We start from the raw sequence: 12,904 nt of genomic DNA, 5'->3' as shown, positions 1-12,904 counted from the left end.
CCTGATGACTGAGAATGCGGGCAAGGCAGCAGTCTGTATTTTCAAATGGGCAGACAGGCTTGCACTTAGCTCGTTTCCCATGTGTATTGAAACCGCGCTCCATCAAGACAGCCTCAAGGCCCTTGGGTTCACCTGCTTCAGTCACCATTGACTGAGGCATCCCCTGCTTTGAGCAATCAGGGACAGTGTCATCATTTGGGATAACAGTGTCATGCCGCTTTCGTTGTTTTCCACCATTAGATTTGTTCATATCAAATGCATTGAGAGCATTGGGACCAAGTGATGCATGCGCTGAAGACTGATCGAATATGAAGAGAGCCTGGCAGTTTGGATGAGCACATTCAAAAATTGGGACTGCCTTTGTGCAGATCTGCTCTAGAAGTTGCTGAGTATCCCACCAAGGGTCACCATTGGCACCGGGATAAATGATTTTGCAAGCATCATTCCCCTCTGAAACTATTCCATTGTTGTCCCGGATGATGAGTCGGCCACTTTCTTCATTTATAAAGTCGGAAACATGGATTAGACGGCCTCGACTCTTTTTCTGGAGCACAGACTGCCCCTCGGAAAGCCTTTCATTATAATTAGTTTGCACCACATTCTTCATTGAAATTGATGTGATGCTCACCAGGCACTTCTCTTGAACTCGTTTGTGTGGAAACAGCTCTCATCGTGCCAGATTGGAATGATCTGCTTTTCATTCTCACCCAGCGCTGGCTCATTTCGCTCCAGAGAGGTGCCATTGAAGACATGCTGGACCATTCTGGCCTCGTACTCCTTCATTTTGGGTAAAAAAACCTCGTTCCGGTACTTCACAACATCCTTGCGCTCGTGCCCATCCATGTAAACCCCTTTTTTCAACACACTCCTGCGATAGCCTAGTTTAACAAGCCAGCGGCATGCTGTCTGGTGTCCCAATGGTTTCTTCAAGGTAATACCAAGTTCGGGTAGGATTGCTGTGTTGAGGGTGTGACGGAACAATTCTGGGGTCAAATTTTTTGCTGACTGCAATGCTAGCCATCCCCGGACCGCTTTTTCAACATCAGGATCATCAAGGTGACAAGTCCCCTTTCGTTTTCCTCCCCAGCGTTCAATGGGAAGTGACTCATGCTTTTCATAATAGCGTGCCAATGCTCGGACACGCGCCGCAAAATATCTCCCATTTCCATTGTGTCGGTCAATTGCAATGTGAATACTTGCTGGGATCCGCTTATAACCTTTCATACGAAGGGTAAACCAGCTCCGTAGGAGGTTATATTGAGTAATCTAGAGCATGGTTATCGACAATGTCACTGGTGTGCCCATGCAGTCATGATTTCAAAACTCACCTGAGTTAGCGGCATGCTGACTATGTTCTTCTTTTTCTGGTCCAGCAGAATGTCGTCAATCTTCTTCCGAAGCTCTTCCCATGTTTTTGGCTTGGTCAATGGAGTAATGGGTGTCACGTCACTCATGAGCTCCTCCATTTCCTCATCTCCAATGTCTTCACCCTCAATCTCATTTCCCTCTTCACCCACCGCTGCTCCATTGTCATTACTGTCAAACATGTAATTAACATCTCTGCGCTGCCATTTACCTTCAGCCACACAGGAGTCGCCATCAGTTGTCAAGGGAAGGCCCAACACATTGATGGCACGCTTCCGCTTGGCTTGGCCACTGATGACAGGTGAGGAAGAGTCGCAATCTCGATTATTAATTGGGATACTAATAATGTTGGATGGATCATTCAGGGGTGGGGTGCTAGAAGTGGGCACGTCGCTGGACATTGTGGAGGTGGTGGGTTCAAGAGTGGTACTGGGTTTCTTGAGAAGGAATCCATCCAGTCGTGTCTGTTTCAGACCTGCCTGATGGTCTTTTCTTGCATAAAGTCTCCGTGTTCACTCTGCTTTGTTGGCGATTACTGGTCCCTTTCCATATGGGCCTCGAGTCTGTGAGTGGCACATCACTGGAAATTGATGAGTAAGTGGTTTCTTATTGTTAATAATGTCACAATGAGAGTTTGGCTTACCAACTTCCTTCACTTTAGACTGCTGCGCACAATCTGACTTATTTGTTGCATAGTTGAAGCCATACTTTGGACGGTATGGCATCTCTTCCACAAGTCTATTAGCAGCTCTGACTCTCTTTGCCAGAGTTTCCACTACTTCATCCTCCCCACATCCATGGACATCTTCACTGTCGGGATCTTCATCGCTGCATGCTAAAAATGGTATCCCAGGGCTCAGTTCACCCCTGCAGCGGTAAGGGTCCCATTCATCCTCATCACTCAAGTCCGAAATATAATCAGAGACCTTTTCAATAGGTCCCAAGTATTCCAGAATTGACATAGACTTAGGTGTATTCGAGTTTAGGCCTGATGGGTTGGCGGATCGGAAGCAACTTTGTCTCGTGATTCAGTGGCCAAACCAAGTTGCACCATTTGCAGCGCCATTATTGCATGTATCACAAAGAGCTATTCAGAATAATGTTGCCCTTCGGCAGGCCTTTCAAATGGTGCTAGAGCCAGGCTCTGGCGCTTATTTTTTAGCCCATGGCAAAATTTTGCGGTTCAACAAAAAATAAAATTTTGATTTGGGCAATTGTGACAAACGGAAATGATACCGACACACAAAATGAAGCATTTCACACATATTCAGGGGTTTCCGGGGAAAATTTAGGTCGACGAAAAAACTTTCAAGTGTTTGCTTGGGCTCAACTGTAACTATATGTATGGAGTTTGAATTAGCAGCAGGCGGTGGGTTCAGTAAAGGGTCCGGGAGAAAGTCATCTGACCTCGGGAGATGCCGGGTCATGAACTGAGGACCCCGGCATACTCCATTAGAGGTCCGATCGGAAGACCCCCATTTCGGCCCTCAAATTTTGAGTCCCCCAGCCTCATTTAGGCCCTCGACCTGCAGAAAAATGCCAGTTCGGCCCTCAAACAGATCAGACATTAAAATTTTTTTTCCACTTGGGTGGCATGAAGTGTTACCACAGTTGAGCTAGCAATGATATTCATGCAAGAATTATTAACCTACTGTAATCCAACACACCCCCCCACAGACCCTCCTGCAGCTTCCAGATCGCAACTTTGATTGTACCAACATTCATCTTTCTCATACACAATGTATATTGTCTCGGGAATAATTAACTTGTCAATCCGCAGCGAGTGGAGTATTGACGGAATCGCATTGTGTTTCTATTCAACTTTGCCACATTGATTGAGGGATAGACGAACATATTCAGGCTTCAATTGAGCGAATGCTATGGTTGGGTACAAAGTTGGAAAAGCGACCAACATCCTGTGACGACAAAGAAAATGGTGAAAATAGTCGTACGCTGAGATAGGATGGGGCCCCGATTGAGGTGACGCTTTCAGTATACTGATGTAGAAGGCTTCGGCCATTATTTCGATAAATTATCATGACTTGGTTGATTTCTTATCAGAGAGTCGTGCGATGAAGGAAAGCATGGGGAGGATTATTGCTGAGGCAAAGGACAACATTCAGGTTCGGCACACCAAGATGAGGTACAGGTGGAAGTGCAGAGACAGATGCCAATGAACCTAGTCCATAGATTTTCTTTTGTAGTCCTGATGGCACTAGCGGATCAAGATACATCTTGTGTGCAAAACAAGGTTGAAGCTGGTTGAGGACGGCTGAGTTTTTTTCGACAAGCCTTGTACGTCACCTTCATTAATTTATGCACGGCCGTCGAGTTTTGGCAGGTTTCGGCCCTCTACCAGATCAAGGCTTGATCCTAGCCTGCCCGAAAGGCCCTCAACGGGATATAACATTTTTCCGCCCAAAGCCAGACGAACTCATCACTCACTCTACCTGGTCACTTTTAACAGGAGATAACTGTTGGGATACAGTGATTCGTGATCTGTGGACCCAGGCTGCTGGGCGGGGGCACTGGGACCGACATCCACTCCCTCTGTTGTAAATCACTGTGCCCTTTGTTTGGTGAACTCGCCACCTTGCCAGCTCTCTGACCGCCATGCGCCGGTGTCCCATTCGTTCGCCCTTTACCCCTCCTACAGGCACCGGTATCCATAGGGCCGCTCCACCCCCAGAACGTTGTCCAGTTGAGATAGATCCGAAGAACCGGATGAAGGGAGTCAGTCGAGCGCCCACTACTAAGGCGCAGCGCTGTTGGGATGTCCAGATCAGGGTAGGCACATTGCAGTTCATGACCTGGTGGCCGTTGGACTTGGTGCACCCGACTGTGCCCACAATAAGCCCAAGCATGATGCCACCATAGCCGGTATCTAGTAAAGCCCTTTCACTTTTCTCTGTTAATGGGAGCCACGGCTGGAGATGTTGGTCGCAATGACGTCTCCCTTGCTTAGCAATGTATGTGCCCCTGACTTGGACTGGGGTTTTGGGGGCCTTGGCCAAGAGTGTGCGTGGCTCAGGAACGTTGATGTTTCTGTTCAGGAGCGTGCCTGCTGGTGGTGGAAAAGTGAAGTGTTCCTGCTGAACACATGATGAGGCTTACGAGCCTCTGGTCCTGCTGGGGTGGGATGGGATGGGATGATTATCTGCCCATTGGGTGAATCGTCTTATATTCCAAAGCTAAAAGGCATGGATATGGGCAATTTAACGCACTGGTTGTTGTTTAATGTCTTCATTTCACAAGACTAATCACGGGTTAGCAGTCTGCCCCCAGCTGACTTCAGGTTTCCGCCCTTGTTTGCCACTGGCTGGGAAACCTGACTGCGCCCAGTTGCGACCGCTTTGGCATTCACATGCCTTCTCTCACCGATCGCGGTTTTCCCATGATTTATCGCGCAAATTAGCCTGAACGGGTCAAATCACGCTGCCTCAGTCGTACGCTGAATGTTTTCGGCGCAGATGCGCAAAGCGGACCATTCAGTGGAGGTACGTACTGAATTTTCGCTGTTGAGGAGAGGTTTCATACTACCTTAGGTTTCGTACTACCTAGGTCGTGCCTATAAAGGGGCCCTGACGGATCCCTTTTCCCCTCTCCCTATCGCCTGGTGTCTCGCGCTCCCCTGGTGAGTGAGATCCAATTTGCCGCTTGCCTTTCCGGGCTCACGCTTTTGACCCGCTGCCGCTGCTGCCACCTGCATATTACTCTATCCCGGATTTGCTGCTGCCAATACCGCGATTCTCGACTACATTCCCATCTGCTCCAGCCCCTAGCATATTTTCTTGTCTCCCTCCTCCTCCCCGATACTCCTCCATCTCTTCTTTTCGAACTTTTTCACATCGTCTGTTACTCTCTCTCTTCATTGTATTTCACCTCTGTACATTAGCTTCTGTTTGCTGTTTTAGTTGTTAGCGCTTTCAATTGTGGCTGTCATCAGTTCTAGTAATTTTCCTGCTCTTCCTTTGTATGTACGAGAACGCGGGTCACGCGTCGCGCGCATGCGGCAAATTTCACATGGGCCCTTTGTGGCCGTTGCCCACTACCAGCAATTGTTAGCCCTGATTAGCCCTTGAATATATCTCAGTTTAATCCCATTTCACGTGACTAATCAGGTGGATCCGCGCGCGCCTCAGAGGAGGCCGTCTTGTTCTGCACTGTCGCAGTGCGGATGGAACAAGACGGACGAAACCCTCCTCCGGGCCCAAACTTGGTCTCAGACCAGCTGCGGGAAGAGACAAGTTGCATCCGGGAGCGAGATAAATAGCGCACCTTATCCACTCCCCACCTGCCTGCGCAATCGTACTACAACGTCTAACTGGTAAGTTAACGGTAGTGCGATGAGGCTTCTAACCGTGTGTGCTGGCCCCGCTCCTCAGGCCTGCACACGGTTATCCCTGCTCTCGCTATCCACTAAACGCGCGCTTACTCTTACTTTCATAGTTCTTAACTGAATCTCCGCGCTTCCCACCTCCTTCCCCATCGCCTCCGTTGCGTTACATCATTTTTTCACTTGCTACCCTCTCCTGCATTTACTATTAATGTATTTAATTGACGTACGGCTTGCATCGCTGGCTCGCTGGCGCACAATCATACGCATTGCAGGTCCATACGGACCGTGTCCACTAACTCATGGACCGCTCACGGAACCGAACTGATTAGTGCGTCCTTAAGGCTCGGTCCAACAAGTACCACGTCACGTTTGGTTGTATTTATAACGAGATTTTGCAATATTTACATTTTCCCATTGACAAATGTCGGCGATGTCTGAGCCTGGATGTTGGACACTCACTGCAAATTGATTAATTATGAGGCCCAATTTACACATTCTTTCTACATCCTGAACACTCCCATTCCGCGCCCATTGCCATCCCATGTTGCGGCGAAGAGCTTATCCAGATGACCTTTGGCGGCGGAGGCAGCAGAGAGCCCAAGGGCTAAGCCAAGGATATCCCGAGTTTCAGTTGGCTTTATGATGCCATCATCCCAGAGACGAGCAGTTGCGTAGTATGCTGTGGATTGACCCTCGATTTTCTCCTGCAACGACACGTGTTGAGAAGGATCCCTATTATTTCTTGTCAGCGGCCGTCGTCTGATGAAGATGTGTGCTCACTTTGATACTGAAGACATCACTTGGGACAATTGCGCAGAACCCATAACAGATACTTTCGCATTTGGCCACATCCAAAGGAATCGGGGAGAGTACTTGAATGCACTTACTAGAGCGTATCTGGATTTTACGATGACACTCACTGCTCGTCCGGCCATACCATAGTTCCCGGCTCCGTAAGATCCTCCAACTATAACGGTAAACTTAGGCACATCAGCGCAGGCTACCGCTCGAACCATCTTTGCACCATCCTTTGCTATCCCTCCCTTCTCGGCTCGCGACCCTACCATGTAACCTGAGAAACATTGTTTCATGAAGGAAAATTGCCGGCATCAGGTGGGAACAAACCTGTCACGTTGACAAGAAAGAGAAGGGGGATTTTACGCTGGGAACATAGCTCAATGAAATGAGTTGCTTTCAGAGCACTTGGCGAGAATAAGATCCCGTTGTTCCCAATAATGCCCACTGGATACCCGTGTATATGGGCGAAACCCTTCACAGCGCAGCCAAATAGAGATCAAAATCTCTTATGGGTCTACATGGCAGCCACGTACGGTGATGATGGAAGGCCCGTATTCTTTCTTGAATTCGCGGAACTTGCTACCATCCACGATCCTAGCGATGACGTCGCGCATATCAAATTGCTGCCGCAAATCTGTGCCAACAATCCCGTGTAGTTCAGAGGCTGGATATAATGGATCCTCAGGCGGTTGGGGAGGCTGAAAGCACGTGTGTCCGTATCAGCCCAAAACCAGCGAACACCGCACATACCTTGGCTGGCCGTGGTCCCGCTCTACCGAGGTCACTAATGATGGTTCGAGCTATTGCGATGGCATGGGCATCGTCCCTCGCGAGATAGTCCGTCACTCCACTCTCAGATGAATGCATCTGACCCCCACCGAGCGTCTCATCGTCCACTTGCTCACCGGTGGCTGCACGGACCTTCGATCCACGGACAACCTATATCAGGAAGGGTGCAAGCCACTTAGGAGAGAATGCGACGAACGAGAGGGGGGCCAGCCAGAAAGATCCTCCCCTGTTTTGCCACGATAACGTTCTCGTCAGCCATTGCAGGGACATAGGCACCACCTAGACGACCTCAGTACTTGTTCGAACGGGGAAATACATGCCACCTCACCTGCAACGGATATTCCATGGACAACGGCAACTTGAGGAATGTTCAGGGCAGACATTTGCGCCTAGTAGGGGCCAAGTCCAGAAAAACGGGCGACTATAGACAAAGGAATTTACCATATTGTAGAATATCCTTCCAAAGTGTTCTCTGTCGGGGAAAACCTGTTGGGGAGGTTTAGGCAAGTCGAGATTGAGCACTACTAGTCGAACAACTCGCCTCTGCTTGATGAGGGAGGGAAGCGCCTCCAGATTCAACTAATAGGAATATCTCTCAACCATCCGTGTCAACTGGTCAATATGGTGCAAACCGACCCAAGTAGATGCAAGGAAGACCATGTTCGCGGGCTATTTCCTGAGCTCTCAGTTGCTTTTTGACCTGGTATTATTCAAACATGAGCTCGGAAGGGACTAAACTGAGTGTTAGCGTAGGCAGGTACCGTTAGTGGTAAGTAACTTCCTCCCTTGACGGTGCAGTCATTAACAATAACCATAATTTCGCGCCCAGAACTTCGCCCAATTCCAGTGATGAGGCCTGCTCCGGGAACATTCTGGCCAGGATACACCTCGTGTGCCGCTAAAGGGCTCAACTCCAAAAACGGAGCGTCAGGATCCAGAAGTAACGAAAGCCGTTCCCGTGGGACCTTCTTTCCCTTGGAACGCATCTTCTCGAGTGCCGCTTGACCACCACCGAGCCTGCCCTCTGCCAGCTTCGCTTCAAGACCCGATACAAGAGCATCCATAGCCTCCGCACGAGAAATGAATTCAGGGGAACTGGTAGAAACAACGGATGGTAATGTAGTGAATCCCTGGCGGGTGGCATTCAGAGAAGTCATATCTTGGAAGGTGCCCACACTGCAATTCCTCAAGATCGGTATTAATTGGCTACCCAATCTCGGGATGCATATGGTGCTTCGCGTTCGCCACTGAAGTCCCCGAATCATTGTGATGTAAATCACAGTCACATGCATCTTGACTACTAATTTATTCAAATAACGTCCGCAGATGAGCCTGCCATTTTGCAAGCCATCGTACCACTGCTTCAATGCCTAATCACGGTTGACCTTGATGGACTTCAAGACTCATCGATGAACAAATTCACACATGTCTTCTGTGAATTGGTATTTCTAGAGCTCCAGGTGAAGGCTGAAGCAAGGCCCTCACTTGCAGCTTCGACCCCTAGGTCCACTCACCCTTCCGCCACGCTACACCTCAGATATTCTAAGCTTTGTGTGGGCTCACGGCGCACGTTCTGTGCAACATGAGACTCCTCGACCTTCTATATACTACAGTTCCTGGGTAACCCTTTCGATATCTTCACTCGGTGAATTCCTTATCACATACGAGCATGCCGAACTGTTTCCGACCTACATCTCGTTGTCAACAACACAGAGAGATTTGCATGCTGGCACTAATGCCCTTTACAACTAAGTCGCCCGACGAGTCTCGCTCGTTTTCTCGAGCCAAATTTTCCGCTAAATTAGAATCATTGAACAATCCGGAACGTGTCTCTGGGAACGCAGCCCCCTGGGGAGGAATCAGATGCTAGATTAACGCTCAACTGAGCACAGAGGATGCCTCTTTGGTGCTCAAGGTCTACAGATGGTAGATGAAAGGGTGGACCGTGGTTCATTCGTTCAGCGCTACAGTATGCCCGAACGTCAAGTGGATGAGACCAGAGCTACGAGGCACCGACCCAGCATAATTGGACAAGCGACAATTTGCTGAACAGCACAAGAAGCGAGCCGGATAGGATCGTGCTCGCGAACTGCAGTGAACTTCGTTTCGCGTCCCTGGCGAGCCGGCTTAGTGTACCGCATTCTGTTGCTGCGGGCCATGTGAGTTGAAGGAAAGTTGTGCGTAATCAGGCTCATTGGGAGGATAGATTGTGGAGTAATACACCTGGAGCATACCCAAACATTCTCGCAAGAAATTGAAAACCCTGGTAGCAAGTCTTATTCGAGCCTCGTGGAACGGATCTCCGCCAAGCCCAGACAAACTGGTCGGTGGTTGCACGATGATCTTATCCATGAATACAGCACCAAGTGGCAAGACCTATCACATGTGGACAGGCCGTCGCAGAGAAATTTCGGATCCGCTGCATGGTGATACTCTGTGACCCAGAGAGACAAGGTCAGACCAAATACCTACTTGGATTAAACCCATAATTTCGAGCATGCTCAAAAGCCACATGTTGTGGCGTTATATGCGCGCGGGGGAGCGCATCCATCGTCACTCCGAGCTACCATTCAATAGCGCACAGATAGCGTGGATCTCAGCAACCTCCCCTCAGCCATCGAATTTTTCCTTTCCTCCGTAACTCATGCTAAGCTATTTGCGAAGAAGCACAAGTCCATAAATATCAGTTCCATTTAGGAATCTTGACTCGAGGCACCCCGGGTGCCTATTCCTCAGCTTTCTCTTGATTCTAATCTAACCCCATTTCTCCCTCCATCCCATCAGTTTCTTTTGGCGTCCACCAGTGGACGACGATATAACTCTCTCCCACACATACACACACACACACCGAGTACATAGATTAAGGATCTCTTGGTTGATGCCGTTGCCCAACCCCTGATTGGACGAAATGGTTCTCGAAAGTTTATGTCTTTATTTTCATGTTCTAATCAACCCAACCCTCAGCTGAGCTTCCCAACTTCCATGACCTGTCTCTGGCACAAATACTCTCAGAGTGCTTTCCAAAGCGTATATATAGGCCATGAAACCGCAATATGCAGCAAGTCAATAACTGATTGTCCGGCTACGTGGCTCTCGGCGTGGTTTCGACTCCCGCCCCTGAAGTAGCGGTATCATTCTTCTAGACAATGACAAAAGTGAGACATCAAGGAGTGGTTTGTGGACTGTAACATGGAGACTTTTTGGTGAACCGTCTAGTTCAGATGGGAACATACTATGCTGTGAATTGAGGTGCTCCTTGTAAGTACAGTGTGCTTGGCCGTCGCACTCAGAAGCCCGACTGAACAGGGAGCCTTGCGAAGATTTTCCTTTTTTTTTTTCTTTGGTGGAACCGCCCGTAGCTTTCGCTGGGTAGGTTACCTACCTGGGGGTTTGAGGGTGGGGAGTTATCCCCGGGGATAAGGTGTATATACACAGACGTTATCGTGGTCGTGACCGGATGGATAACTGTCCATACTCCGGCGGAGATGGCTTGATTTCTGCTCGTGTGAAGGCACCAATTGCCATCGTCGGGTTTTTAATGTCCAGTTTTATTTTGTGAACTCGGTCAACTTACACCGTACATATAAAGAGGTCCGAAATTTTTTTTTGGCAAAAAAGAGGCTTCATTTTCGGTATGTGACCTATATGTACGATCTGTCGCAAGGTGGGAATTTGGCCATAATTTCATGTTGGATCCGACAAGGCTATTACTATCAAATCGACGGCGAATAGGATCGCACAAATTGTTTGCTATCACGTGTTCCGTTGAGTTGCTTGCCCTGCTGTCATGTCACACTCAGCTAGAAACGCAAACAACCTAGGCTCATTAGTTCAAAAGAACACGGGTGGCCCATCGGATACTCAGCGGAGCAATGGTTCAAGTAATGAGCGGCCTCTCAAGCTGAACACGTCTCTTTTTCGAAAGGCGAAGGTTCACAATGCGAATAGGTTCACACCTGGCAGCAGCAACAGTCATAGGTTTGCACCCCCACAACCACCTTCGGCTGTTAATCAGGGTCGGAATGGGCCCATAAAAGCAACTGTCTCCCCAAGCTTTAGTGAAATTTCGCCACTCATGGTTGGTGAATCTGATCCTCCAAGGGACACGCAAAATCACGATCCCAATCCATACTCGAGCTTCATCCCTGCTAGTGAAAATGGCCCTCAGCTCAATAGAGTCGATTTCCCTACCACTCCAGAGTCCTCCTTTAGCTTTCGTCTAGACCCGGTCAACGCAATACAAGAAGCTTCATTCACTTTGGATCCCACTTGGGATGGGACTTCTGCGTCTTCGCTCATCATCAAACCCTCCAAAAGCCTCAGGTTGGGATTGGAGGGCGGGCCAAACGCACAATCTGGCTTCGCAAGCAACCATAGCACCTCTCCACCAGCCAGCACGCCGCAGACGGCCGTCTCAGGCCCAGCAGGCTTGTCGGATGCTGAACGTCACCATGGACATCGCGAAAGCAATAAACGTCCTCTCGAGTCTCCAGGGACTAATATCGATGACTCAAAGAAGCTGAAGACAGCGCAATTCAGGGTGTGCTCCCTTTGATAGCAGCTAGAGATCTCTCATCCCAAGCCTTTTGCTCTGGAACCTGTCTTTATTAGATGAATATTGATGGGTTGAATGCCTCTCATAGTCCTAATAGTTCTCGCGATCATCAGCAACGGATCACTTTGGACCAGCATGCGGCAGACAACTTGGTGCTAGTGGAAACTATAAGAGCCAAATATACCAGTTGCACGCTCGATGAATGGTTTGAAGCCGGTCAAGGTGAGTGTGGAATTCCAATGATCTTTATGGAAATTTGTAATCCACACTGAATGCTAGTCCTTGCGAAGGAAATTTCCGGATTGGTCGAGTTTGTAAGTCCGTGTAATCGATCGCTTTAAGCGTTCGGCTCATGCATCTGATGGCAGGTCCAAAACTACATGCGGTAAGGGCATTTGGTTCCAATTTTCTCTTGTACTGGATGGTCGTATCTAGTTGCAGGATGGAGAAATATCTCACCCTTCACACCCGTACGGCTGCTTACTCAAGGGACGTACTGGACTCTCGGGATACCGCTTTGAAGGGTGCTACTGATAGCCTTGTTGCTTCTGCTGGAGCCCTGATTGAACCTACTTTGTGACTTGCGCCTGCCTGATGCTATCTCTTTTTCGGTGATACGGTAGCCTGAAACAACCAGTTACACGCAATGCTATCTCATTCTGCTATCCTACGCTTTGAACAGCGGTGTACCTGATTTCTAAGGCCAGTTTCTCCAGCTCAGCTTTTTTCCTCCCATGAGTGCATTTTGGTGCAGCAGTATTGCTGTTGTGAATGTACGCGACATTAAGGCTGCAGCAAGGTGGACATGCGCGCGCACCTGCACCACGCACCACGCGTTACTATGACAGCAATGTTGCGCTCTGGGCGATCTCAAGGCGCTTCCGCTGAGATTTCTGCGGAGATCAATGACGCAGAAACATGCCCGAATCGTCTAATTGGAAGCGCAGGTCTATTTCTGCCCAACGGGGACTCGGTTTTGTACATTTGGTACTCTCTTATTGTTGAGAGTGATACGGGAGCATACTGGGAATGCACTTGCTCAGAGTGTTGCACCTGTT

At 49.0% G+C, this 12,904-nt stretch overlaps 3 protein-coding genes across 3 annotated transcripts; 1 reads left to right on the top strand and 2 right to left on the bottom strand.

Annotated features, from left to right (window-relative positions):
* Positions 1-6,204: 6,204 nt before the first annotated feature.
* On the bottom strand, positions 6,205-8,448 carry EI90DRAFT_2934650 (carboxyl transferase; the record flags this gene model as incomplete). The annotated part of the gene is given in 12 exon segments (XM_039055114.1): positions 6,205-6,436; positions 6,485-6,576; positions 6,625-6,776; positions 6,830-6,974; positions 7,036-7,200; positions 7,253-7,423; positions 7,488-7,570; positions 7,620-7,680; positions 7,733-7,812; positions 7,829-7,870; positions 7,928-7,991; positions 8,053-8,448. The coding sequence occupies 12 exon segments, from the start codon at positions 8,446-8,448 to the stop codon at positions 6,205-6,207; spliced, it is 1,683 nt and encodes a 560-aa protein (XP_038911548.1).
* A 501-nt stretch (positions 8,449-8,949) lies between these two features.
* EI90DRAFT_3075340 (uncharacterized protein) lies at positions 8,950-9,925 on the bottom strand. Its single transcript, XM_039061567.1, is given in 3 exon segments — positions 8,950-9,450; positions 9,498-9,892; positions 9,907-9,925. 2 exon segments carry the CDS (start codon positions 9,641-9,643, stop codon positions 9,294-9,296), a joined length of 303 nt encoding a protein of 100 aa, XP_038911547.1. The 5' UTR covers positions 9,644-9,892; positions 9,907-9,925; the 3' UTR covers positions 8,950-9,293.
* A 1,090-nt stretch (positions 9,926-11,015) lies between these two features.
* Positions 11,016-12,412, top strand: EI90DRAFT_2332548 (uncharacterized protein). The gene is made up of 3 exons (XM_039052897.1): positions 11,016-11,831; positions 11,903-12,160; positions 12,215-12,412. Exons 1-2 carry the CDS (start codon positions 11,079-11,081, stop codon positions 12,116-12,118), a joined length of 969 nt encoding a protein of 322 aa, XP_038911546.1. The 5' UTR covers positions 11,016-11,078; the 3' UTR covers positions 12,119-12,160; positions 12,215-12,412.
* Positions 12,413-12,904: the final 492 nt, after the last annotated feature.

Source organism: Cantharellus anzutake (genome assembly GCF_015039405.1).
Source record: "Cantharellus anzutake strain C23 chromosome Unknown EI90scaffold_61, whole genome shotgun sequence".
Classification (NCBI taxonomy): domain Eukaryota; kingdom Fungi; phylum Basidiomycota; class Agaricomycetes; order Cantharellales; family Hydnaceae; genus Cantharellus; species Cantharellus anzutake.
The sequence above is the reverse complement of the archived record's forward strand: the minus strand, read 5'-3'. Positions and strand labels throughout refer to the sequence as shown.